Source organism: Pseudopodoces humilis, chromosome 9 (assembly GCF_049639895.1).
Source record: "Pseudopodoces humilis isolate 2021_Gansu_Grassland_sample_001 chromosome 9, ASM4963989v1, whole genome shotgun sequence".
Lineage (NCBI taxonomy): Eukaryota > Metazoa > Chordata > Aves > Passeriformes > Paridae > Pseudopodoces > Pseudopodoces humilis.
The window spans coordinates 35,447,562-35,472,532 of record NC_142208.1 but is presented as its reverse complement, the minus strand read 5'-3'; the positions used below and the strand labels follow the sequence as shown (position 1 = coordinate 35,472,532).

At 53.2% G+C, this 24,971-nt stretch overlaps 1 protein-coding gene across 1 annotated transcript in view; it reads left to right on the top strand.

Annotated features, from left to right (window-relative positions):
* TCERG1L (transcription elongation regulator 1 like) overlaps window positions 1-24,388 on the top strand; it is a 46,404-nt gene extending 22,016 nt beyond the window's left edge. Inside the window, exons 5-13 of the mRNA XM_005528849.3 lie at window positions 7,929-8,054; window positions 10,480-10,574; window positions 12,260-12,348; window positions 12,781-12,935; window positions 16,724-16,793; window positions 17,575-17,701; window positions 20,694-20,783; window positions 22,053-22,171; window positions 23,582-24,388. Of these exons, the coding sequence (XP_005528906.2) occupies window positions 7,929-8,054; window positions 10,480-10,574; window positions 12,260-12,348; window positions 12,781-12,935; window positions 16,724-16,793; window positions 17,575-17,701; window positions 20,694-20,783; window positions 22,053-22,171; window positions 23,582-23,738 (1,028 nt within the window). The 3' untranslated portion in view covers window positions 23,739-24,388. The remainder of the gene's footprint in view (window positions 1-7,928; window positions 8,055-10,479; window positions 10,575-12,259; window positions 12,349-12,780; window positions 12,936-16,723; window positions 16,794-17,574; window positions 17,702-20,693; window positions 20,784-22,052; window positions 22,172-23,581) is intronic.
* The last annotated feature ends 583 nt before the right edge of the window (window positions 24,389-24,971 follow it).

Sequence of the window (24,971 nt, the reverse complement as noted above, 5' to 3'; positions counted from 1 at the left end):
GGGTCCCAAATCCAGCTCTGTGTGTCCCTGCCCGGCAGGAGCCTCTGTTTGTACAGGCAAAGGCTGGAAGCAGCAGATCTGGGTTGTTTTCTCTGAATTCCCTCAGTGTTTGCTGCCCAGAGGATCAGCTCTGCTGGGCTTTGGGAGGCTCCAGGGGCTTTGGGAAGGACAGAGCTCGCTGACCTTCAGCCTGGGGGGATCATGGTGAACGTTTCCTCTGCAGGGGTCCCAGGGAGTTAATTAATTGTTTAATCAATTATTGCCTGGTGGTGATCTCATCCCGTTTGTGGAGATAACTCAGGGAGTGAGGCAGAGCCCTCGGTTTGACCTGCAGATCCAGGAGATGTCCGGGCTCCTCCACTCCTGGTGGCACCTCGGGGACATGGCGGGCTGGCTTCTCCCTGCTGGAGACTTTTCATCATTTTCCCTCTTCCTTTCTGTCTTTCCTCGTGCCTCTGCCCTCTCCAGCCCAGCTCAGCCAGGGAAGGTTTCAGTGTTTTTTGTTCCAGTGCTGGTTCAGAGTGTGTGAAATGTCACTGTCGTTGTCCTTTGGGAACAGGCCCCCCCAGGTGCAGAGATTTGTCCCATTTTTGGGCACAGTTCTGCCAAGATTCCTTTTTAATGAGTAAAGCCAGCTTGATGCCTCATTCTCAGTGCAGAGCTTTGGAAAGCAGGATTTGAATGTATTCACTGGAGGGGTGTTGATGCCAGAGGAGCAGCAGCCCTGAGGTGGGGGCTGTGCTGAGATGAGTGGCTGGTTTGTCCTGGGAAGTGATGGATCCCACGGAAGGAGTGCCATTCCCACCTTGCCAGAACAGCTCAGAAACTCAGAGGAATCATTCCAAATAATCCCACAAGTGTCCCTAAAGGAATGGTTTCAATCCTGGTGCCTTGTGCTATCCAGTATTTGTGCTCTGGCTCAAGGAGAACCCCCTGGGCTCTGCTTTCCCAGCGCAGGAAGGGTCTCACAGCCCAGCCTCACATGGTGATAAAGTGAGTTTATCTGGGATCTCGGGGCACCCTGAGCTGGCAGGGACCCACAGGGCTCCTGGGCTGGCACAGGCAGCTCAGCAATGCCCCGAGAGCCTGGTCTGGCACTCCCTGCGTGTGCATCCTCCAAAACAGCGGCAGGAGCTGCATTTCCAGCCTGGAGCTGGGGGAGCTGAGCCCAGCAGAGCCTGCAGCAGCCACCCAGGGACACGAGGGCCTGCGAGGATTTGCATCATTTGCTTTTCTAAGCCAGGCTTGAATGGGGTTTAATAATCCTGCTATGTCTGTTATTAAATGTGTCGGGTTCAATTCCGTCACGGTGGGTCCTGCTCTCGTGGCTCTTGTGATGAGAAATCTCATTAAAAGTTGGGAAATGCTTTCTGTTAGCTTCTGCTGCTCACAGGGTTCTTCCTTCAGCTTGAACTCTTCTTTTTCCCCATAAAGCCAAAGTTGGGATTTGGCACAAAGGGGGGACAGATCTGCCTGGGACCACAAGGGCAGCACCAGAGGAGGTCAGGGCTGGGCAAGGGGTTTGTTGGGGTGGCCACAGGGCCTTGAACAACCATTCCCCCAAAAGGGAAGAAATGGGGATGCTAAACCTCAGCTAAAATCACTCCTCTGAGGCTCCTTTTAAACTGGGGCTCTGCAGGTTTCCCAAATGCTCCCAAAGCAGGGTTTTGAAGGGCACTCAGGGCTTCCCAGGATTGTCCTTGTCTGGTGGCAGAGAGCAGCAGCACCCAGCACAGGCTTTGGGGGGATATTTTATGTGCCAAATATATTTATTTGTGGTGTGGGGCTCTGCTGGTGCTGTCACTCTCATGGAATCACTGAATAATTTGCTTTTGAGGGGACCCTGCGGTGCCCCCCTGTTTCCCTGGCTCATTTTAGCAGGTGATACCCCGAGCATCAGCAGCTCAGGACAGAGCTGTAAACCACGGCTTTTACAGGTGACACTCCAGCTTTTAGGGGGGTTCATTACCTTTGATTTCACTTTGCCTTGGAAGCCGCTGTGCCTTCCCTCCTGTCTCTCATTCTCGCTGCTCATTTGGTGGGAATTGCAAAACACCAGGTCGTTAAAAGAGGAGAAAGCGGAGAGGGAAATTTTCCCCCTGCACAGCTCATTGCAGAAGGTGCTCATTGTCACTTAGCCCTGACTCTGCAGATTTTCAGGAATTCTTGCTGACTTCCCATCTCCCGTCTTCCCTCCCCGCTCCAATAAGCAATTTACTCCAGCATTCACCAGTTCCTGGAGTGGTTATGGCAATGCATATTGAAATGCAAGCTCCAAATTATCCTGCAGAAACAAAAGTGCAGCTCCTGCTGGTGCTGGGAGGGTCGGGCTGGGAGCCAGCAGGAGCTGGCATTTGCTGGAGATCCAGAGCCATGGGATGGGTTGGGATGACCTTAAATCCCATCTCCCGCTGGCCCAGGGTGCTCCATCCCTGCCCAGCCTGGCCTGGGACACCAGAGGTGTCTTATGGAAGAGACTGGTGATGTCTCTCCGTGTTTCTGTTCTGCTGTACACTGATTTATCTCTGCATAGATCTCTCTCCAGCTGGAGTTCTGTGCCTCATGCTTTTATTTTTCATTTCACCAAAGACAGAAGACCCTTCACTAATTTTCTGACCTCCTTCCAGGGCAATTTATTCATCTGATGGAATCCAGTGGGGTGACTTGGCTTCTGCACCATCAATTTTAAAGTAAAAAAAACCCCAAAACATTTCTGTGCCAAAATCCAGAAGCAGCTCCTGCTTCTTCTGTGGTGTCCTCGAGTCCCCCGTGGCAGGCAGTGCCATCCCTGAGATATCATCTCATCTGCTGAGAGCTCTGCCTTTCCAGGGACAAACACCCTGCTGCTGTCACCCCTCCCCTCCCAGCTCCTTCTCCCCCTCCTGTGCTCCAGCCCTGCTCATGAGTGGTGTCTGTTACTTCCCAGAGCAGCAGAAAGGAGCTCTTCGGCAGAGATTTCAGTTTAGAAAAGGGAAAACCCAAACAAACATAAAGCACAGCAGAGGCTGATGAAGGAGTGCAAAGCAGTTGGGGTAATTCTGCCAAAAGCAGCGGTGCTGCCGATGTTTCCAGGGCTGTGTCTCTTTGGGTAGGAGGCTAAAAAATTGTGATTTATAAATTTCTCCTCCTTTTTGCTCCACGCTGCCAGAAGTGTCCCATGGGCTGCGTGGGGACTGGCAGTGCCCCAGGCCAGGCTGGACAGGCTGGGAACACCTGGGACAGGGGAAGGTGTCCCTGCCGTGGCTGGGGTGGGGTTTGAGGTCCCTCCCAGCCACACCAGTCTGGGACTCTGGGGTTCCCGGGTGTAAATGCTGTTTGTGTCTGCTCTGGCCTTGTCTCCAGGCATCCCAAGCCAAGCCTGTTCCCTTTGTTGTGGTGCAGCTCCCAGCTGGATTGAGGGGCCGGTGGCAGCTCCAGGTGGGACAGAGCTGTGCCCATCCATCCCCACTGCCCCGAGCCCCTGGGCTGCATCCCAGAGGGAAGGGCAAGCAGGGATTGCCATTCCCAGCCCCTGGGGGTGGCTTTGGGAGCATCCCAAAGTGCTGCAGGGGGGCTCAGCTGAGCTCCAGCCCACCCTGGGCTGAGTTTGGGCAGGCTGAGCCCTGTGCCAGCTGTGCCAGCTGTGCCAGCTGTGCCAGCTGTGCCAGCTGTGCCCCTGCACAGCAGCCAAGGGCAGCTGCTGCTCAGGAAACACCACACGTTCCCAGCTCTGAGGCAGAGGGAAGGGCATCATCGCATTCAGAAAGTGCTGAATGTTTTTAATGAACGTGTCTGGGCCTTACCAAGGAACAGAGGAAGGAAGGAAAATTTCTCAGAGGTGGCCCCTGGGCAGCCTCGTGTTTACCCAGCAAGAATTGCCTTGAGGAGGAGCACGGTGTGTCCTTGAGGGAAGGGGGAGCAGAGCTGAGGGGCTGCTCGGAGCTGACGGAGGCTGCCTGCTTGGTAAAAAGTCGATTTTTTCTTTTATTACAGCTCAATTCTTCCTTTTTTTTTCAAGCAAAGAGACTTCTCTCGTCCTTTGCAGATAGGCAGGACTGCCCCAAATTGTCTCATCAGGATGGAGCGTGCTTCTAAATGAAGCAAGTCCCTGGGCCCTGATCTCCAGAACCTTCTGGGGTCAGGAGGTGATGGCAGCAATAAGAAAATGACTGGCTGCATTTCTGGGCCTGCCTGTTAGACACAGCGGCTGCAATTACCGATTCCATGCTCTCTGCCATTGGACTGCCTGTCTGTGTGCCACAACGTCCCAGACTCCTCCTCCCCGTGCCTGGGCACACTTTGGCTGTACCAGGGTGAGCACCAGGAGCTCCTCTCAAGGGCAGGACACAGCAGCAGGGGGGGTTTAGATCAGATTTTGGGGAAGTTTTTTCCGTGGAAGGGGTTGTAAAGCACTGGAGCAGGGGATGGTGGAATCACCATCTCTGGAGGGATTTCAGAGTGGCCCTTGGGGACGTGGTTTAATGGTGACCATGGTGGTGGTGCTGGTTGGGCTCCATGGTCTTAAAGGTCTTTTCCAACTTTTCCAACTCTGTCATTTCCTGCTCCCAGCTGGTGCTGGTGTCACCCACCTTGGGGCTGGGAATGGGCAAATTCCTCCAAAGTGACGTTCCAGTAGTGAGAGGATGGGATGAGAAATGGGTTTACCCTGATTCCTCCTCCCCACAGCACCCTGCAGCGCGCTCTGCTCGGCCTGGAGCGTCCCTCAGCAGCACAAGGCTGGGTTTGGGTTTCTCTGCTGGCCTCGGCTTCCCTCGGGCAGCAGCTCTGTGCTGATGCTGCCCCACCTGCCTCGCCCTCATCACACAGTGCTCCAGGTTATTGTCTTCTCTGGCAACAGCTCTGAACTCCAGCCCTGCTTCTCTCTCTCGGTTCAAGCCCGAGTCCCGCGGGAGCCGTGGAGAGGCAGCGGGAATGAGTTAAGTGGAAAGGCTGGCTGTGGTTTTTAGCAGCTGAGGTTTCCCTGCAGCACCAGGCAGGGGATTCTCACTCCTGGTGCTGGCTCCAGCATTCCTCACGTCCCTCAGGGCCTGGGGGAAGTGCCCAGGACCAAACCTCAGACATTTTAATGCCTTGAACTCAGTGCCAGCGATGGCCAGGGAGGAGCTGGAAAGCAGGGCAGTGGTGAGGACAAACCTGTGTCTGATCCCCTCCTTCCTTCTCCTGGCTCTGCCCACCCCTGTCCCTGTCACCTTTCCCTGTCACCTTTCCCTGTCCCTCTCACCTTTTCCTGTTCCTGTCACCTTTTCCTGTTCCTGTCACCATGCAGCCGTTCCCAGTTCAGCCACTCCCAGTTCAGCCGTTCCCAGTGCAGCCGTTCCCAGTTCAGCCGTTCCCAGTTCAGCCGTTCCCAGTGCAGCCGTTCCCGGTTCTGACGTTCCCAGTTCAGCCGTTCCCAGTTCAGCCGTTCCCAGTTCAGCCACTCCCAGTTCAGCCGTTCCCAGTGCAGCCGTTCCCAGTTCAGCCGTTCCCAGTTCAGCCACTCCCAGTTCAGCCGTTCCCAGTGCAGCCGTTCCCAGTTCAGCCGTTCCCAGTTCAGCCGTTCCCAGTTCAGCCGTTCCCAGTTCAGCCACTCCCAGTTCAGCCGTTCCCAGTTCAGCCGTTCCCAGTGCAGCCGTTCCCAGTTCAGCCGTTCCCAGTTCAGCCGTTCCCAGTGCAGCCGTTCCCAGTTCAGCCGTTCCCAGTTCAGCCACTCCCAGTTCAGCCGTTCCCAGTTCAGCCACTCCCAGTTCAGCCTCAGCCCCCCCAGCCCCTCAGATCTCCCCTCGGAGCTGTTGCAGTCTCTCAGGTCGGGGCCGTGGATTCTCTGCCCGAGGGTGCTCAGGTTTCTCTCCCTTCCCCTCCTGCCTCTGGCCCCGCTGGCCCTGCTGCAGGTAAGGGCAGGGTGGGTGGCTCTGTCTGGAAAACGCTGGAAATGCTGAAATAATCTCAGAACACGTTCTCCAGAGGCACCTTTGGCTCATCAGGCCTCCCTGGCTCTGCAATCACCCCAAACTTCACAGGGAAGAACACTTTCCTCCTCCCTCCCCCTCCTCAGCGTTGTTTTAGAGTGAAATTGCCCTAAACGCAATCACGGGGCGCTGGGAGCGTGCTTCACATCCAGCTGTAATTCCAGCCCAGGTTATGCTCAGTTCACACCAGGGCTGATACTGCATCGTGACATTCAACTCCATCCAGGCTTTATTTGTATTCCTAAGCCATCCATTGCAAAGACTGCTCTTCATAAGCACAAAGAGCTCCAAAGCATAAATATTTATTCCTTAAAGGTTAAGATTGCCTTAAATCATTCCAGCTTATTTGGTGAGCAGCAGTTATAATTAAAGTAAGCAGTTGAACTCGATCTGCATGTATGAAATGCATATATATGTGTATATAAATATATATTTATATATACTTGACTCTGGTGCGGATGGAAGCCGTGGGATAATTGCTCCCATCACATCAAAAGATGCACTGATATTGTTCCTGGATTGGATAATAAATCAGCAGAAAGAAGCAGCTGAAATTATATAATGGCAAGTCACGTTTGAGCAGGCGGCAGAAGCCGAGGTGGGGAATGAGCAGAGCTCGTCTCGAGTGCTGGCTGGAATTGCAGGGGATAATTATGCAAGTTATGGAAATTATTCCAGTTTTGGCTGTAGAGAATTGGCAGAACCCGAGGATGGGGCTGGGAGCAGCCTGGGACAGGGGAAGTGTCCCTGCCGTGGCAGGGTGGCACTGGGTGGGCTCTGAGACCCCTCCAGCCCAGCCCAGGCTGGGGTTCCGTGCTCTGTGTTGGGATGTGGTGGGACACGGGTCCCTGAGAGCGCTCAGAGTGTGTGAGTGGGCTTTTAGAACAGCTTGAAGCTTTCACAAGTGTTATTCCAGAATGTGGAGAAGTTGGGATGGGAACCACGAGTAGCTGGTGGAAGGAAGGGGCAGGAAATCCTGGAGTGTGCTTGGGAATTGTGTGGTTGCCAGTCTGCCCTGAAGCAGGGCTGTGTCTGGGCAGTTTGACATGGGGACTGCTGCTGGCACAGCTGGATTCAGCCTGGCACAGCTGGATTCAGCCTGGCACAGCTGGATTCAGCCTGGCACACCTGGATTCAGCCTGGCACAGCTGGATTCAGCCTGGCACAGCTGGATTCAGCCTGGCACAGCTGGATTCAGCCTGGCACACCTGGATTCAGCCTGGCACAGCTGGATCAGCCTGGCACAGCTGGATTCAGCCTGGCACGAGATGGGGCTGTGCCCTTTGGAAAATCCCGTGCCCAGTTAGTCGGGATCGAGCGGTGCAGGTGTGAGCTCAGCTTTGGCAGCAGGCAGGGGCTGTGTGGGGCTGGGGAGCCTGGTGTGACAGACCTGCTCTAGCAGCAGCCCGCCTTACTGACTGCTCATGAATAATGCACGTCAGCAAAGCACACAGATCTGCTTCGGGCCTGGGCCGAGCAGACCGAATCCTGGACAAAGATGCACTTTTAAAGAATTGGCAAAATAATTCCCCGTGGATAGAGTGGGACACAAAGAAGTTGTGATGAGTAACAGAGGAAACCAGAGGAGTGTCATTTAAAATGAGAACACTGGTCCTGCTGTGGCCTGCTGGGAGGGCGTTGATCTATCCTGGAAAATTCTTACTTTGAGGGCCACATTTTCATTAGTTTGAAATTTCTGGCGCTGTTTATTGGCTGAGAATCCGTGGGCATCGTGGCCAGGACTTGAGCTGAGCACAAGCCTCGTTTTAACCCCGCAGTGGGGGCAGGAGATGCGTTCAGCAGATGAATTCACCGGATCACTGAGGTTGGAAAAGCTGCCCGAGACCCCCAGGTGCAGCAGCAGGTGCAGCACCGTGCTCAGCACCGGCCTCGAGGGCTGGGGAAAACAGCCGAGGCTTCTAAAGGGAATTTTTATTTCCTAGGGACAAATTCCGTTCTTCCCTTATGGTTTGCTCACAGGTTCTGCCTCCAGGCTGGACACGGCCGCGGGCCCCTTGGTGCCAGCACAGGTCACCCGCGTCACCGCCGTGGCCGCGCCCGCCGTCACCCTCATGGCCACCAACCTGATGGAGCCGGCACGAGCAGGTGGGTGCTGCTCCGTGTGCCCATCCCAGGGCTGGAAGCTGTGTCCTGCCACTCCTGCAGGGATGGGCTCCCCGAGGACCCCCAGGTTTTCCTTTGCCTGGCCCGGGCCCACTCAGGTGCTGCTCTCGTCACCTTGGAGGCACCACGGGGCCCTGAGGGCACCTGCCCAGCGCTGTTCTGGGGGAAAAAAAGGTGTTTTCCAGGAATTCCTAGGGATCAGCTCAGACATAACCTAGCTGACCTCCTCCCTGGGGGTTACACTGTGTTACCCAGGGGAGCTGGGGCTGCCCCAGCCCTGGAAGGGTCCGAGGCTGGGTTGGGTGGGACTCGGAGCAGCCTGGGGCAGTGGAAGGGCTTTAAGGTCCCTCCCAACCCAAAGCAGGCTGTGGTTCCAGCAGGGCAGTAGCAAACAGCACCTCTTGGGCAGTGCTGGCTGTGTGCCTGGAAAAGCCAACCATGGAATGGGTTTGTCCCTGAACTCCAAATTCCAACAAGGAATTTGCCTGTGTCATTCTCCTGTTCCCATTGCAAATCCCCTGCAGAATACCAGGGAGGGTGGGCACGGATTGTGGCAGGAAGAAGAAAAGCTCAGCTCAGGGAGATCTGTTCTGAGAGGGGAAAGGAGCCCTTGGAGGGCACAGCAAGAATGGTCAGAGCAGAAAACAACAGCACCCAAAGGGGAGAAACCAGTGTGGGAGGGCAGGAGCTGGAGTGGGAGCTGTGTCCCTGGAGCAGTGCTGAGGGCAAGGTGGGATCCCAGTGCCTGGAGCAGGGACCTGGCTGTGGAGCCAGAACTGGGATCCCACACTTGGATTGAGTTAGACCCAGCAGAGGAGGAGCTGGGATCTGTCACGGGAGGTTTCAGGCTGATCTCAAACACCAAAGCAGTGAGGTTGTAGGAAGAGACAGAATTGACCTGTGGAGATTCTGGGGGAGGATAAACACCACAGTGTGGGATGTGTGTACTTAATAAATCCAGTTCTTGGGAGCTTTTAAGAGTCAAAATGTTAAACTTTTTTGATATTAATGGAGGTTTGGCCTCTGCATATTTTTACAAAACAAATTTTTATGATGCCTTGTCCACAGCTCCTCATGGCATGAATCCATCTTCCCTCTTCCCCTCCCTCTCTAATTCTGCTTTTAATGAGATGTTTGTGATCACACCCAACATCCTCTGTGCTATACCCAAGGAGTTTTGCTGCTTCACCTTTCCTTGCCATGCTGTGAATTATTCATGTCCCTGTACCTGCCGTGGAGCCCTGGAGAAGCCTCTTTAATCAGGAGCATTTATCTCCATCTCCTGCTCATCCTCCAGCCGCTGAGCTCACCAGTGCTGCTGGGGGTGAAAAAGAGGTGGATGTGCCACACAGAACCTCAGGATCCAGAGTGGTTTGGGCTGGAAGCTCATCCCCCCCTGCCGTGGCAGAGACACCTCCCGCTGTCCCGGGTTCTCCCAGCCCCAGGGACACCTGGGGACACCCCGAGGAGTCACACACACCTTGTCCTGCTGCAGGAGGGATGGGCCAGCTCAGCTCACACCCCAAATGAGGAGCACAAGCACACAAAACCCCCCAAAAGAAGAAAATCCTGTGTTTAACTGACATCGTGCTGTGCACGCTCCTGTGCTGGGCTGGCTCGGTCTCTGTCTCACCCCTGCTGTCCCCAGAGGCCTCGCTGCTGTCACACCTCTGCAGGCAGCAGACACTTCAGCATTTCAGGATGGAGACAGCTGTCTGTAAAGGAGAGGGAAATGTTCTTTCCCTGCTTCCCCTGGAAATCAATCCCTCCTTCCCTGGGGATTCCTGCAGGGCTTAGCCGAGCACAGCAGGATGTGCGGGCTGGGAACAGGGGGTGCCCAGGGGGATGAGGAGCAGAGGGTCAGGGAATGCTTTGGGTTGGGAAAAGCCTCTGAGATGGTGGAGGTCAGCCAGGAGCCCAGGCCTGCCCTGCCAGCCCTGCCTGTGTCCCCAGGGTGTCCCCAGGGTGTCCCCAGGGTGTCCCCAGGGTGTCCCCATGGTGTCCCCAGGGTGTCCCCAGGGTGTCCCCAGGGTGTCCCAGGGTGTCCCAGGGTGTCCCCAGGGTGTCCCCAGGGTGCCCCAGGGTGTCCCAGGGTGTCCCCAGGGTGTCCCCAGGGTGCCCCAGGGTGTCCCCAGGGTGTCCCCAGGGTGTCCCCAGGGTGTCCCAGGGTGTCCCCAGGGAAGGCAGGACCCCACACTCGGTGCAATAAGGAGGTTTCATGTGTTCCACTGAAATGTGGTGTTTGGAGAGGAGATGAATCCTGGGCACAAGGGGGGGTGTGTGGATAACGGAGGAAGGGGTGGCAGGAGGAGGCTCAGAGCCACGGGGCAGCACTTTGGGTTTTCTTCAGCACTTTGGGCTCCTTGTGAGTTTATTTCAGGGTAAAAGAGCTCCTTTCCCCTCACAGATCGTGGCAAGGAATCGAGCAGAGCCTCCCGCCCGCCCACGCTGATCCTGCACACGGAGAGGAAGAGTGGCCCCACGGGCAGTGACAGTGACAAGGTCAGTCCTGGAGCCTCCTCCCGAGCCTTTGGGACCTCTGAGCTGCACAAACCCGGCCCAGGGGCAGGATGGGCTGTGCAGGATCCTTCCCTGCAGTGCATTTTAAAAAGCCTTGGGTTGAATTTATCTCGGAGCTGTGCAGGAGCTCTGGCATTGTCAGGGATGCTTTGCTCCCCGTGGAATCCCAAAATGGTTTGGGTTGGAAGGACCCCAAATCCCCCCCACCCCACCCCAGCCATGGCAGGGACACCTTCCCCTGTCCCAGCTGCTCCAGCCCCAATGTCCAGCCTGGCCTTGGGCACTGCCAGGGATCCAGGGGCAGCCCCAGCTGCTCTGGGCACCTGTGCCAGGGCCTGCCCACCCTGCCAGGAACAATTCCTGCCCCAAATCCCATCCAGCCCTGCCCTCTGGCACTGGGAGCCATTCCCTGGCTCCTGTCCCTCCATCCCTTGTCCCCAGTCCCTCTCCAGCTCTCCTGGAGCCCCTCCAGGCCCTGGCAGGGGCTCTGAGCTCTCCTGGAGCCTTTTCCAGGTGAACATTCCCAGCTGTCCCAGCCTGGCTCCAGGGCAGAGGGGCTCCAGGGATCATTTGGTGCCTCCTCTGGGCTCTCTCCAGCAGCTCCAAGCACCTTATTGCAGTGTGGTGGGCACAGAGGGGCAGCGGGGGACAGGACAGCCAGCCCCTGGTGCAGAGCTGCTGTCCCTGAGCAGCCCAGGGGAGCTGCTGGAGGGAGCAGAGCTCCTCAGCCTCCCTGGGCAGCCCCAGAGCCTTTCCTCTCCTGCTGGGCCACGCTCCGAGTTCTCCCTCATCCCTCTCTCCCCTGGGAGCTGCTGGCATGGACAGGACCTGCTGGCATGGACAGGACCTGCTGGCATGGACACGACCTGCTGGCTGCCTTTTCACTGCTGCTGCTCTGAGTGGGGAGGCATTTCTGTAATTCCCATTTACCTGAGCTGTGGGGAGGCATTTCTGTAATTCCCATTTACCTGAGCTGTTCCAGAGACAGCTGGCTGGAATTTAAAAAAAAATTAAAAAAATAAACATATAGGTAGAGAGATTAGATAGATAGATATAGATATAGATAGATATAGATATAGGTAGATACATAGATATATATAGATATAGATATATATAGATATAGATATAGATATAGATATAGGTAGATACATAGATATAGATAGATATAGATATATATAGATATAGATACAGATATAGATAGATATAGATACTTAGATATAGATATAGATATAGATAGATATAGATATAGATAGATACATAGATATAGATATAGATATAGATAGATATAGATATAGATAGATACATAGATATAGATATAGATATAGATAGATATAGATAGATAGATACAGGTAGATACATAGATATAGATAGATATAGATAGAGCTATAGATACAGCTATAGATACATATAGATATAGATAGATATAGATATATAGATAGATAGATAATAGACATAGATAGATAGATATAGATAGATTAATAAATAAAATAAAAAATTAAAGCAAATAAAATAAATAAAAGAACTTAAATAAATAAATAAAATAAATAAAATAAATAAATTAAATAAAATAAAGCCTCTCCTGGAGTTCTGGCCATGGGGTGACCCCCTCCAGGCTGAGGGGGGATCTGCAGCTGCTGGTTGTTAACCACCCCTCTGTGTCTCTCCAGGACCACTCCTTCAAGCTCGTGGCTGAGGCTGACAGCGCTTCCAACGGGAACAAGCCCGTGGCATCCACACCAGTGCCAGGATCCCCGTGGTGAGAGCCCTTTCCTGGGCTGGGAGCTGGGAAACACTGCCGAGGGTCCCTCTGGCAGAGCTTTCCTGGGGAATGGCCCGAGGGAGGGTGTGGGAAGGAACCCCAGCTGCAGCCAGCTGTGTCTGCAGGGCAGGGCCTGGGGTGTCCCTGGGGTGTCCCTGGGGTGTCCCCAGGCTGTCCCCAGGCTGTCCCCGGGCTGGCTGTCCCCGGGCTGGCTGTCCCCGGGCTGGCTGTCCCCGGGCTGTCCCCAGGTTTTCCCAGGCTGTCCCCAGGTTTTCCCAGGCTGTCCCCAGGCTGTCCCTGGGGTGTCCCCAGGCTGTCCCCAGGCTGTCCCCAGGCTGTCCCCAGGCTGTCCCCAGGGCTGCAGTGCCCCCACTGCGGGTGATTCCTGGCTCTGGCCAGGCTCTAAGGCTGCTTTATCTCTTGGAGCAGGTGTGTGGTGTGGACTGGAGATGACCGGGTGTTCTTCTTCAACCCCAGCATGCAGCTGTCGGTGTGGGAGCGGCCGCTGGACCTGAGGCACCGCGGGGACATCAAGCGGCTGCTCGAGGACCCCCCGCACAAGCGCAAGCTGGAGGCTGCAGCAAGTAACCCAACCCTGGCACTGCTGCCCTGTCCCCTGGCATCCCCTGGCATCCCCTGGCATCCCCTGGCATCCCCTGGCATCCCCTGGCATCCCCTGGCATCCCCTGGCATCCCCTGGCATCCCCTGGCATCCCCTGGCACCCCCTGGCATTCCCTGGAATCCCCTGGAATCCCCTGGCGTCCCCTGGAGTCCCATGGCATCCCCTGGCATTCCCTGGCATTCCCTGGAATCCCCTGGCATTCCCTGGCATCCCCTGGAATCCCCTGGCATTCCCTGGCATTCCCTGGCATCCCCTGGAATCCCCTGGCATTCCCTGGCATTCCCTGGAATCCCCTGGCATCCCCTGGCATCCCCTGGCAGCTGGAGCTGGCTGTGCTGAGGGCTGGAATTAGAGTGGGAGCTGAGGGAGATTCCCGGGGAAGGGAAAGTTGACGGTGATGCAGGATGTTGTTTTCAGTGGAACGCCGAGCCGGGGGCTGAGGCTGCCCCTTGCTGGCATGAAGAAGCGGGTGGCTTCCTGCAGGAGATGGCTCTGTGATGGATACAGTCCCTCTCAGAAGGCTCAGGGTGTTTTATTGCCCGAGCTGGAGGTGTGCATTAGCAGTGCATTAGCAGCATCACTCAGCTGCTCCCCAGGCACACGCTCCGTGCTGCTGCTCCTCCAGCCAGCCTGGGCAGGAGGGAAAATCCCAGCAGGAATCTCTCCAAGCTCAGAGGATTGCTCCAAAGGCTCCCCTGCTCCTGCCGCAGCTCCCGAGGCTTCCCGCTGGCTTTACTGGGAGCGCTGTCCCTTACTGGGACGTGGGAACTGCTCCTGGCCCTGGCTGGCTGCTGGGAGTTCCAGAATATTCTGGTTTTGGTGGGGAAAGAGCAGCCACCACCCTTCAGCTGCTGCTTGTTCCTCAGTGGGGAGGGGGAAGGAAGCGAGGCTCGTGGCTGTTTGCAGGCGCTGTTTTATCACAGCTCGGGGTGGTGGCACTGCCAGGCTGCTGTGGGACCTGTCCTGTCCCCCCGGGCCAGCAGGGATGGGCACTGCCTCTGGTCCAGGGGGACAGCTGCCAGTGAGCCCCTGCAAACCCCAAACAACCACTGTGAACCCCAAATAACCACTGTGAACCCCAAATAACCCCTGAAAACCCCAAATAACCACTGTGAACCCCAAACAACCACTGTGAACCCCAAACAACCACTGAAAACCCCAAACAACCCCTGAAAACCCCAAACAACCACTGTGAACCCCAAACAACCACTGTGAACCCCAAATAACCCCTGAAAACCCCAAATAACCCCTGCAAACCCCAAATAACCCCTGCAAACCCCAAATAACCCCTGAAAACCCCAAATAACCCCTGAAAACCCCAAACAACCACTGTGAACCCCAAACAACCACTGTGAACCCCAAACAACCACTGTGAACCCCAAACAACCACTGAAAACCCCAAACAACCACTGAAAACCCCAAACAACCCCTGAAAACCCCGAACAACCACTGTGAACCCCAAACAACCACTGTGAACCCCAAACAACCACTGTGAACCCCAAATAACCACTGTGAACCCCAAATAACCCCTGTGAACCCCAAATAACCACTGTGAACCCCAAATAACCCCTGTGAACCCCAAATAACCCCTGTGAACCCCAAATAACCACTGTGAACCCCAAATAACCCCTGAAAACCCCAAATAATCACTGCAAACCCCAAATAATCACTGCAAACCCCAAATAATCACTGCAAACCCCAAACAACCACTGTGAACCCCAAATAATCCCTGAAAACCCCAAATAACCCCTGCAAACCCCAAATAACCTCTGCAAACCCCCCAAATAACCCCTGAAAACCCCAAGTAACCCCACAAACCCCAAGTAACCAAAACCCCATGCCTGCAGGGACACAGGGGTGAGCCATTATCAGCTTCTCTCCGTCTGTGTCCTGTTGCCACAGCTGTAATTGCATTTTGCTCTGGGAGTTTCCTCAGCAGGTGCTTGTGTTTTGTATTTCTGTGTGGTTTGAGGGGTTGTAGCTGTGGATCTAATTCCTGCAAATCTGCAATCTGCTGCAATTCATTCTCCAGGAGAGAAAAAGAGCTTTTAATTGTGGGATTCAGTGAATTCCTGCCAAGGGATGGCCAGAGACAAAGCTGAGGGTCATTGTTCATGGTCTCTACCATTGTTCCTGCTCTCTAATTAATTAACAGAAGAGTCTAAAGTCAGGGCTGATAGGTGCCACTTCAAAAATCTATTTTTTGCTGTGTTCCATCCTTTTCATTTATTATCTCTACCACAAAGATTTGATTCATGCTCCTGTTATTTTTTTTAGGGCCGTGACTTTCATTGTTGTTAAACAGTCTTAATCTTCCCTGCTGTAATTGGGCCTTGTGGCTGCTCAGTGTTGGAGCACTTTGTAATTAGTGTAGATTAGCTCTGAGGTGAGGGGGAATTATTTGTTACCTCTTCTCTTAGCTCGTAATCTCCAGTAAATAAATAACACAAACGAGCTGAGTGTTCCCAACCATGCTCCCCACATTTATTTAGCTGAGTGGCTGCTGCTGAGATTTAATTAGGATTTTTAAATCAAACATCTTAAAAAAATAAAAGAAAAGTCAAGTGAAGTTATCCACGGGATGCTCTGGGTTGTCTCTGCTGAAGGATCAAGTGGTTTTTAAATTTGGGCATAAATGAAAAATTGCTCATTTCTCAATTACTCCTCCTCCACCGAGTGTTTGTTGCAGGAGATTGATGTGGCTCTTCCCTAATGGGTTCCCACCAGGGCTGGAGAGGAGGGGCAGCAATCCATCTGCTGGGATCTCCTCCTTCAGCTCAGGCTCAGGCTGAGGAGCTTCTCCTGATAATGAATAGAGAATGGACATTGTGGAGTCATCAGATCCTGGAATGGTTGGGTTGGGAGAGCTCAGAGCCCTCAGTGCCGTGGCAGGGACACCTTCCCCTGTCCCAGGCTGCTCCCAGCCCTGTCCAGCCTGGACACAGCTGGAAGATTTCCTCCTGAAAACCTGGGATGATGTAATTTACAGAATTCCCACAGAGATTTTGGATCCTTTGGCACTCAGAGAAGAGAAACAGCCCCTGAGCATTTCCCAGCGCTGTGCTGGGGGCCTGCAGTGCAGGATGTGACCTCTGTGTCCTTTGGGGCTTGGTGACAACTGCAGGTGGCAGAGGAGGAGGGAAAACACTGCAGAACTCAGGATTTGTTCCCCTTGTCTGTGACTGGAAATCCAAGCTCTGAGTGCCCAGGGAGCCGTGTCCAGGGCAGAGCAGGGGCTGGCCGGGCCCTGGGGCTGCTCTGAGGCCTCAGGGCTGTGGAGATTGTTGGATTCTGGAATTTCTGCTGGAATTCCTGGGAAAGCACCCTGAGGCTGGCTGGTCCGAGGAGGAGAGATGGGAAAGGAGGGAAGCTCTGGTGGGAGTCACCTCCCCTGAATCCTTCAGGCTGTCAGCACGGAAATGATTTTGCAGGAATGTCTTTGGCTGCATTTAGAAGGGAAGTGAGGAGGGAGGATCAGGTGAAACAATAATAAGATTTAAAGCAATCATGTCATGAATGAAAAATGAGGAATTTTGTTGACTGGAAATGGTCACTTTATTGCTGTCGCTCCCATTTGGATGAAGGCAGTTCTGAGGATTTTATAAAATACTTTTATTTTTAAAACCCTCTGTGGAGGGTGAAAGCCAGGAAATACCTGAGCAGCAGAGACGAGGGAAGAGAAGTCAATTTGAGGAATTTGTATTCCCATTTCTCTCATTCAAATCTGATAATGACTTCTTTCTTTACAGCAGACAAGTGTGTTAGCTCTTGTCCAGGGGATGAAAACGATGATCTGAGCATCAAAACTAAGAGAAATAAGTAAGTTCTGAAGTTTACTTCTCTGTATTTGGTGGTGGGAAGGGCTGCTACAAAGCAGGGCGAGCTGAGTGCAGTTTTGTTCTCTGTGGGGAAATGATGGGAGCTGTTCTCCAGGTCCTCACCAGAGCCAGCATTCTCTGCAGCTGTTTCCCGTGGGCATCACCAGACTTTGTCTGGGGAACTCTTCCTTTAGGAAATGCTTACAAGCAAGGCTGCCAGGCTGTGTGTTACTCCAAAGACTGGCTCAAAGCTTTCCCTGGCTGGAGAGCAGCAGTTTCTGCCCTGCTCTCAGAGCCAGCCCCGCTGCTCCTGCTGCTGACCTTCATTAATTACCACGTGTGCTTCACATTCTCCTGCATCACCCCTGAAAGAGCAATTCTGAGGCTTCCCACACCCATCCCTGGTGTCCTGAGCGTGGGCAGGCACGGAGCTCGTGCTGGGTTATCACAGACCTGCTGAACCGAGCCCTTGGTTGTAGTTTTTGGCATGACAAGGCCCCTTTAGGGTCACCCCTCCTTGGCGAGGGCTGCATGAAGCTGTCACTGTGCTGCACCTTGAATTTGGGTGTCAGATGCTCTGAGTGACCATCCTGCCTCAGCAGCCCCGGGTTTGGTACCCAGCTGCAGCTCTGGGTCAATTCCCCATCCCTGAGCACCCACGGCTCCAGGAGTGGCAGCTCCCAGCACGTCTGGGATGGATTAAAAGGATTAAAAGGATTAAAAGGATGAAATGGCCTGGCAGGTGAGCACTGCTGACCTCTTGTCTGTCTTGCCCTGTAAAGAACAGAGGAGTGCCAGGCTGCGGGGGCTGAGGAGGAGCAGGGAGGGGAGGAAGGCTCGGCCAGCCGGATCTCACCGCCCCTGGAGGAGAGGATCACCCACTTCAGGGACATGCTGCTGGAGAGGGGGGTAAGGAGCAGCCCTTCCCGGGACACAGCACGCTCCTGCAGCCGCTCCTGGCCTGGCTCAGCAGCCTCGGCAGGAACCAGCGCTGGGCTCTCTGTCCCTGAGCCCGTGCCGCTGGGGGCTTTCTGCCACGGGAGCCCTTTCCAGACAAACTCCCGGAGTTTGTATCCCATGGAGATCCAGAGGCAGCAGCTCTTCCAGCACGGTCAGTGGCTCAGCAGGACGTGGGGCTGTGGGCACAGCCGTCCTGGGCTGTCCTGGCCAGCACCTCACACCTCAGGAGCTGTCCTGTGAGCTCCTGAGTGTCCATCACCACAAACTCCAGCACTGGGGAGCCAATTTCACTTACTGACCATCCAAAATCATGGAATTAGGGAATGGTTTGGGTTGGAAAGGACCCCAAATCCCCCCCATCCCACCCCTGACGTGGCAGGGACACCTTCCCCTGTCCCAGCTGCTCCAGCCCCAATGTCCAGCCTGGCCTTGGGCACTGCCAGGGATCCAGGGGCAGCCCCAGCTGCTCTGGGCACCTGTGCCAGGGCCTGCCCACCCTGCCAGGAACAATTCCTGCCCAAAATCCCATCCAGCCCTGCCCTCTGGCACTGGGAGCCATTAATGCTCATCCAGACCCTTGGGAAGGGATGCTCTGGAGATGTTTGGAGCTGTGCTGAGCACCAGGAGCAGGGAATGCTGCAGGGTTGGGGACAGGGAGGTGTAAAATGAGCAGTGGGTGCAGATCTTCTGCCTCCCCCCACACTGCCACGTGCATCCCATAAAGGGAATGTCATTCCCACAGGAAATACAGCCCAAGGTGGCTGTTGTCAGACACTAAAGCCTATAAAATTTATCCCAGTAATCAGCAGGCTTTAAAGGGGGATAATTAGAGCTTCAGCAGCTCAGCAGTGAATTATCCCCACGCCAGAGCTGCTTTATTAATACAGCTTGTTATTTATGCTGCAGAAATGCAGAAGGGCCATAAATGAGCTCTGCATGAAGACTTTGCTGGCAGATTGCAACTCAGGGGGCAATAAGTCAATGTTTGGAAGGTTTAGGGCTGTTCTAGAACAGGATTCTCAGGTGTTTCTATGTAAGATTTGCTCCTAAAATTAAGGAATTTGGGGAATTCACTGTTTGGATTTGCTAATGTTTAAAAATGGGGAGAGAAGAGGTTACTTTGCTTTTACTCTGAACATTTTTTGAGCTGTCCAGCTCAGCAGCAGCTGCTTGGCATGGCTGAAGCACAGGGATGCCATTAACGCCATCAAAATCTAATTATTTAATGACCATCCCCTGCCCTGTCCTCCTCAAGGAGCTGCTGGAAGGAATCACAAAGAGCTCGAAGCAGATGGAGTTTGCCAGAGGAGTTCTGCAGCTTCCTACAGAAATTATATCAACAGAAGAATATTTATTGTAACATTTTAAAAATAGAGGGGGTTTGGGACAGTTCCAAGACACAGGCACTCTTTATTCTGAAGTCCGGGGTGAGTTTTCCTGTGTCAGAAATCTGGATATTCCTCTGGAAGTTTCAAAGTTTCCACAAAACTCTAAGAGGAAGAGGGAAACTGAAGGTTCTTCCTGGCTCCCTCTCCCACCCAGCTCAGAATATCCACGTTCTGAGCCAGCATTTCCAGGAAAGTCTTCTCCCTGCTGGGCTGCTCTCCAGACTGCTGAAAGGATTCCAGGGGTGTTTTGTCTCAAGGTTTTGCCTTCTTAATCCTGGGGAGAGAGGGGGATTTGTGTGTGAAGTGTAACTGGAATGAAATCAGAAATACCAGGTTGTTTTAGGGGACGTTTGCCTAATGTGCAGTGGAATGATTGCTAAGCACAAAATCCTCAGCTGGAATGATTACCTGATGAATTAGTCTGGGCTTAATTAGCCTTAGCTCAGAGCTGGCTTGTTGCTGGGAACGAAGCTGATGTCCAGGAGAATGTGAAAGACACCAGGAAAGGAGGATTCCTGGTGCTGGAAACCCCCGAGCTCAGGACAAAGGGGACACGGGGAGGGGAGCTCAGGCTGTGGCAAGGGGATGCTGGGGGGACTTGGCCTCAGATCCCGAGGGCAGCCTGAGCTTTGGGTTTCCCCATGGCCTCAGATCCCCAGAGCCTGAGTTTTGGGTTTCCCCATGGCCTCAGATCCCCAGAGCCTGAGCTTTGGGTTTCCCCATGGCCTCAGATCCCGAGGGCAGCCTGAGCTTTGGGTTTCCCCATGGCCTCAGATCCCCAGAGCCTGAGCTTTGGGTTTCCCCATGGCCTCAGATCCCGAGGGCACCCTGAGCTTTGGGTTTCCCCATCTCAAACCACTCTGAGAGGAAAACGAGTCCACTTAAAGCCCCTTTGCTTCATCAGAGCTTTCCTGCTGGAATGTTAATTACTGTTTAACTGCACTTCACATCCAAGGGCTTTTTTTTAGCAAATTCACTCTTTTGTTGGAGTGATTAGAGTATTTTATTTCCTTCAGATTTTCCTGTAGCCAACAAATGACTGGGGGTGTTTAGAAGGTTCTGAAATACTGGCGATTGCTGCTGCCCAGGCAGGGGATGGATCTGGGTGGTCTTTGAGGTCCCTTCCAACCCAAAGTGCTCCGTGGGGCTGGATGCAGCCCTGCAGGATGTGACATTCCCGTCCCGTGCCGTGGGAACGTGGTGCTCTGAAGATGTTCACTGCCAGCTTCCCCTGAGTGCCTCAGCTGGGTCACAGTCCCAGCTCTGCAGTTGGAGTTGTCCCTTTTGTGGGAATTGGACCTGCACAAACAGCGCCACAATCCAGCATTTCCTGCCTGCTGCAGGTTCCTTCCACCACGGATGGGGAGCGAGCATCTCCCAGAGCCTCGCTGAGGAGCAAATCAGTCCTGGTGGTGTGGAGGCCACCAGAGCTCTGCCAGAGATCAGAATTCCCCTTCAGCCACCCCAGGAATCCTGCCCAGGGGTTCCTCGGCTCCCTGAACTCCTGGGAACATCTGCTCCTTCCCCATCCTCATTAAATGCCGTGCCCCCAGGTGTCGGCGTTCTCCACGTGGGAGAAGGAGCTGCACAAGATGGTGTTTGACCCGCGCTACCTGCTGCTGAACCCCGAGGAGAGGAGGCAGGTGAGTGACCTCTGCCCCCAGCCCGGGCCTGGCTGCAGCAAACACCTCCCAAAACCCAGTGGGATCCTGGAGCAGTTCCTTGGGTAGTGCCTGCAGATCAGGATTCCCCTCTGGGGGCTCACAGGTTTGGCTCTGCCCGTCGGGGTGGTGCTCACCAGGCACACGGTGGGGTTTGGGGGGCTGGCAGCTGGTCCCTTCCCACTCGGGGTATTCTGTGATTCCCAGTGCTGTCTCCTTGGAAAAGCAAGGTCTGATCACAGGGACCGGCTCCCGTCCCTTGGGATGCAGGAACAGCTCCTGGGAAGGCTGGCTGCAGGGAGGGAAATGTGATGGTTCTACCCTGAATTGTTGGAATATTGTGGAGACACTGCTGGATTTCCACTGTTGAGGAATTCCCCAGGAGTCTGGCAGGATCTGGACACGGCACTGGGGCTTTCTGCAAGCGTTGGGCTTTTCTGGGGAGCTCCAAAGGCATGTGGAGTTTTGCTGCCTTGATAATTTGGGCATTAATTATCACCAGGGGCCCCAAAGTCTGCAGATGAATCTGCAAAATGCAGGGGAGATGCAGGGATCTTGCAGAGAAGGTGAACGCTGCTGTTCTGTGGTTATTCCTCTCCCTTAAAAGCCTTTTGTCATCCTGCAGAAGGAATAATTTTGAATATGGAATTGTCCATTTTCTAAATAAACAGGATGAAAAATGAACTTATTCCATATTGGCCCGTGGTTGTCCAGAGAGCTTCCTGTAGGTGTTTACCAGAGCACTGGGCACATACATCTTCATTTACTCCCTTTCCAATATTTCCTTTCCTAGGGAAAAGAAAAATGAAACAAAATAATAAGGAAATAGAGGAATGAAAATGTATGAGGAGCTGCCAGGATGGAAAGTGAGAGCCTGAGCAGGGAGTTTGGGATTTATTGCAGGGAACGGGCAAGGACAACACCTGGACCATGATGAGTCCGTCAAGACACGTTCCTTGCAATCCTGAAATCATTTCATCAGCCTTGGAGCAACCTGGGCCCGTGGGGCATGGCAGGGCTGGGGCTGGGGGGGATTTAAGGTCCTTCCAGCCCAAACCAGTCTGGGGTTCTGGGATTAATGTAAACACTGCCAGCCTTTGATGAAATGGCCAGTTAGAGCCAGGACAGGGGGCCAGTCCTTGGAGGTGATGGAATAAAAACTCCTGGGCACGTGGGGAGGGCAGATGAGGACTGCAGCCCCCACAAAGGCTTTGTCAATAACTCCTTGTCCTGTGCCCCCTCCTTGGCCAGATTTTCGAGCAGTTTGTCAAGACCCGGGTCAGGGAGGAGTACAAAGAGAGGAAGAACAAGTTGCTGTTGGCCAAGGAAGAGTTCAAGAAGCTTCTGGAAGAATCCAAGTTATCCCCAAGGTGAGCATTGCCTTAGGAAGGGTTGGGAAGCTCGGCTTTGTCATTTAGGCTGAGCTTTTTCAGCCCAGAATTCTTCAGAGCAAGTGGAAGATCCCGGTTCCAATGCTGGCATTTCTTCCCTGATATTTTCCTGTATTTTGTTGCATTCCTGGGAGAGGAAATATTCCATCCATCTCTCCCTCTCTCCATCCCTTCCCCTCTCCCTCTCTCTCTCAGAATGTGCAATCCTTTGCACAGCACATTTATTTCATATTCCTGTATGTGATTATAGAACACACATTACTTATGTAAAATCAGTACCACGACGTTCAGTCTCATCCATATTGCACATGTAAGTGTAATTACTCAGAAATCGTATTTAGTCTCGGCGTTTGGTGGAAGGGAAATGCAATTTCACAAAGTTCCTGTTAATGCCACGCCATTAAATTAATGGAATGCATCCCTTGCCGTGGCAGGGGGTTGGAACAGGATGATCTGTGAGGTCTCTCCCAAACCAAACCCTCCTGTGACTCTACAGTTCTGTGATTAAATTAAAATACAGCGTGCAAGGCACAATTTATGTTTCACTTTGTTTTTCAAGTGATGGACCCAGACTCAACACGGTAGCAGTGCTTAGGGCAGTGGTTTCTCATTTGTAAATTACATGAAAACAAAGGGGTTTACATTATAAACATTGTTAAATTGCTGGAACAAAGAAATTACTGCTTTCTCTGATAAAATACACAGATAATTATTCAGCATGACCTGTGTGGGCACACGGATACAGACAGCACGGGGGCTGTAATAATTGTAATTACAAGAAACATTTTACAACAACATTAGGAATATTCTGGGCTGATGTCCCACCCAGACTCTGCATCCAGCACTGATATTCCCAGTCTCCGAGGGAAAAGCTGTGCTGGCCCAGAGGCCTGGAGCATTTCACCCCTGAAGGGCTCTGGGAGCTGACTGAGGAAGCTCCTTTCCCTGCCTTGATTTAGGCACACAGTGAGGGAAATAAATCCCAAATATTTCCAATAAAAAGCAAAGAGTCACCTTGGGGAAAGGAGCTGGGCACGCAGCCTGAAAGGCAATGAGGGCAGCAAACCCTGCGAGGTGTGCTCGCCTTGGAAGTACAAAATATGCAGGAGTTGAAATAAAAACTCGGTGCCACTGGTCTGTGAGCCCTGTGTTAATGGCTCAGCAGCCTCCTGCCAACCAGCAATCCATTTTCAAATCCCAGAGTTAATCCTTGCTCCTTGCAGGCTGCTCCAGGTGTCCAAAGCCCTAGGGTGGTCTCACCTTCCTTCATCCCGCATTTTCCATCCTGTTGGTGCCATCCATCCCCACTCCTCGTGTTTGGGGTGGATGCAGGTCTGGGGGTGCCCTGGCACAGCCCCAGATTCATTCCCAAGGTCTCCTTTTCCACAGGACAACCTTCAAGGAATTCGCCGAGAAGTACGGCCGCGACCAGCGCTTCCGCCTCGTCCAGAAGAAGAAGGACCAGGAGCATTTTTTCAATCAGTTCATTCTTATTCTCAAGAAGAGGGACAAAGAAAACAGGATAAGGCTACGGAAAATGAGATAAAAGCAGCTGAAACTGGCAATAAGGACACGCGCCCAGGCCGCGGCTGCGGGAGGGGAGTCCAAGGAAGGATGGAAAACGCTCGGGGTCCAAGAGCACCACCAGGAGTGGGAGATCCCGAGGGAAAACCGCCTCTGAACGGAGCCTGGGGAGCCCCCAGCGGATTTGGGAAGGCTGTTCGGCAGGAACGGGAAGGATGTTTTGTTCTCAAAGAATTAATGTTTCATATTGAAGCTCTCTTTTGTACAACATCCCGAGTTTGATGCATTTCTAATTGCCATGATATGTCGATCCCTTAATTGTTTTAATTATGCAAATTACTTGTAATATACACAAGTTATGACTCCGATGCAGATTTATAATTAAGCAGAAGCAGATGCCATCCAGAGCAATCTCAAGGCATTTCCATCATTTAGGGGAATTATCTCCAGCAATCTTTTGGCCACTCGGCATTTCCACCAAGTGTGTGGGGTCTGGTGGTCTGCAGGATCCGCTCCCGCTGCTCATCCGTCTCTGTCCAGTCCTCTGAGTAGTAGTGATCAGCTATTAATTGTTAATCTTGGTGAAGAGTGTGAAAATCTTGGCACATGTTCCATAGGAGAGCTCTCCGACCCAGAACTTCCCGTGGGCGCCACGTCCCCCTCAGCCTTCCAACCCCAGTTCTGTGGTGAAGCCATCCCAGTCGGATTTGGGTTCTGTTCCTGTGTGTGAAGAGTCTGCATGAGATTTTTCTCATCATATTTGTATAAATAAATATTTAACTTTTGTAATTAAGAAGCATTTCAAGCCTGTTTTCAGGGGGATTTCAGGGGAGGAACTATCTGAAGAGTTGTTTTTTTTTGCCAGAACTCAAGTGGAAAATGCTGTCAGGGATGGGGGGGTTGTTGGGGTGTCTGGACTGGATCCCCGTGGGTCCCTCCCAGCTCAGGATACTCTGAGATTCCATGAAATAATGGGGAAAATAACACAGGGCTGGTGGTTTTTACTGGAGAGATGGAAAACCAGAGGGGATTTGTGTGCAAATTCTGGTGAGATCCATCGGAAATCTGAGGATATTGGGAACAAAAGAGTCACTCTGGCTACACAGGTAGGATGTCGTGCCTGGAGGAGCACCAGGACATCTCTGCCTTCCTGCTGCTCCAAAGATGCTCTGATTGTAATTTTTTTTTTTCTCAGGAGGCCTAAATTTTAAGTTGTTGCTCCTTTAATCCCTAGATTTCTGTTTGCTTGGAGTGA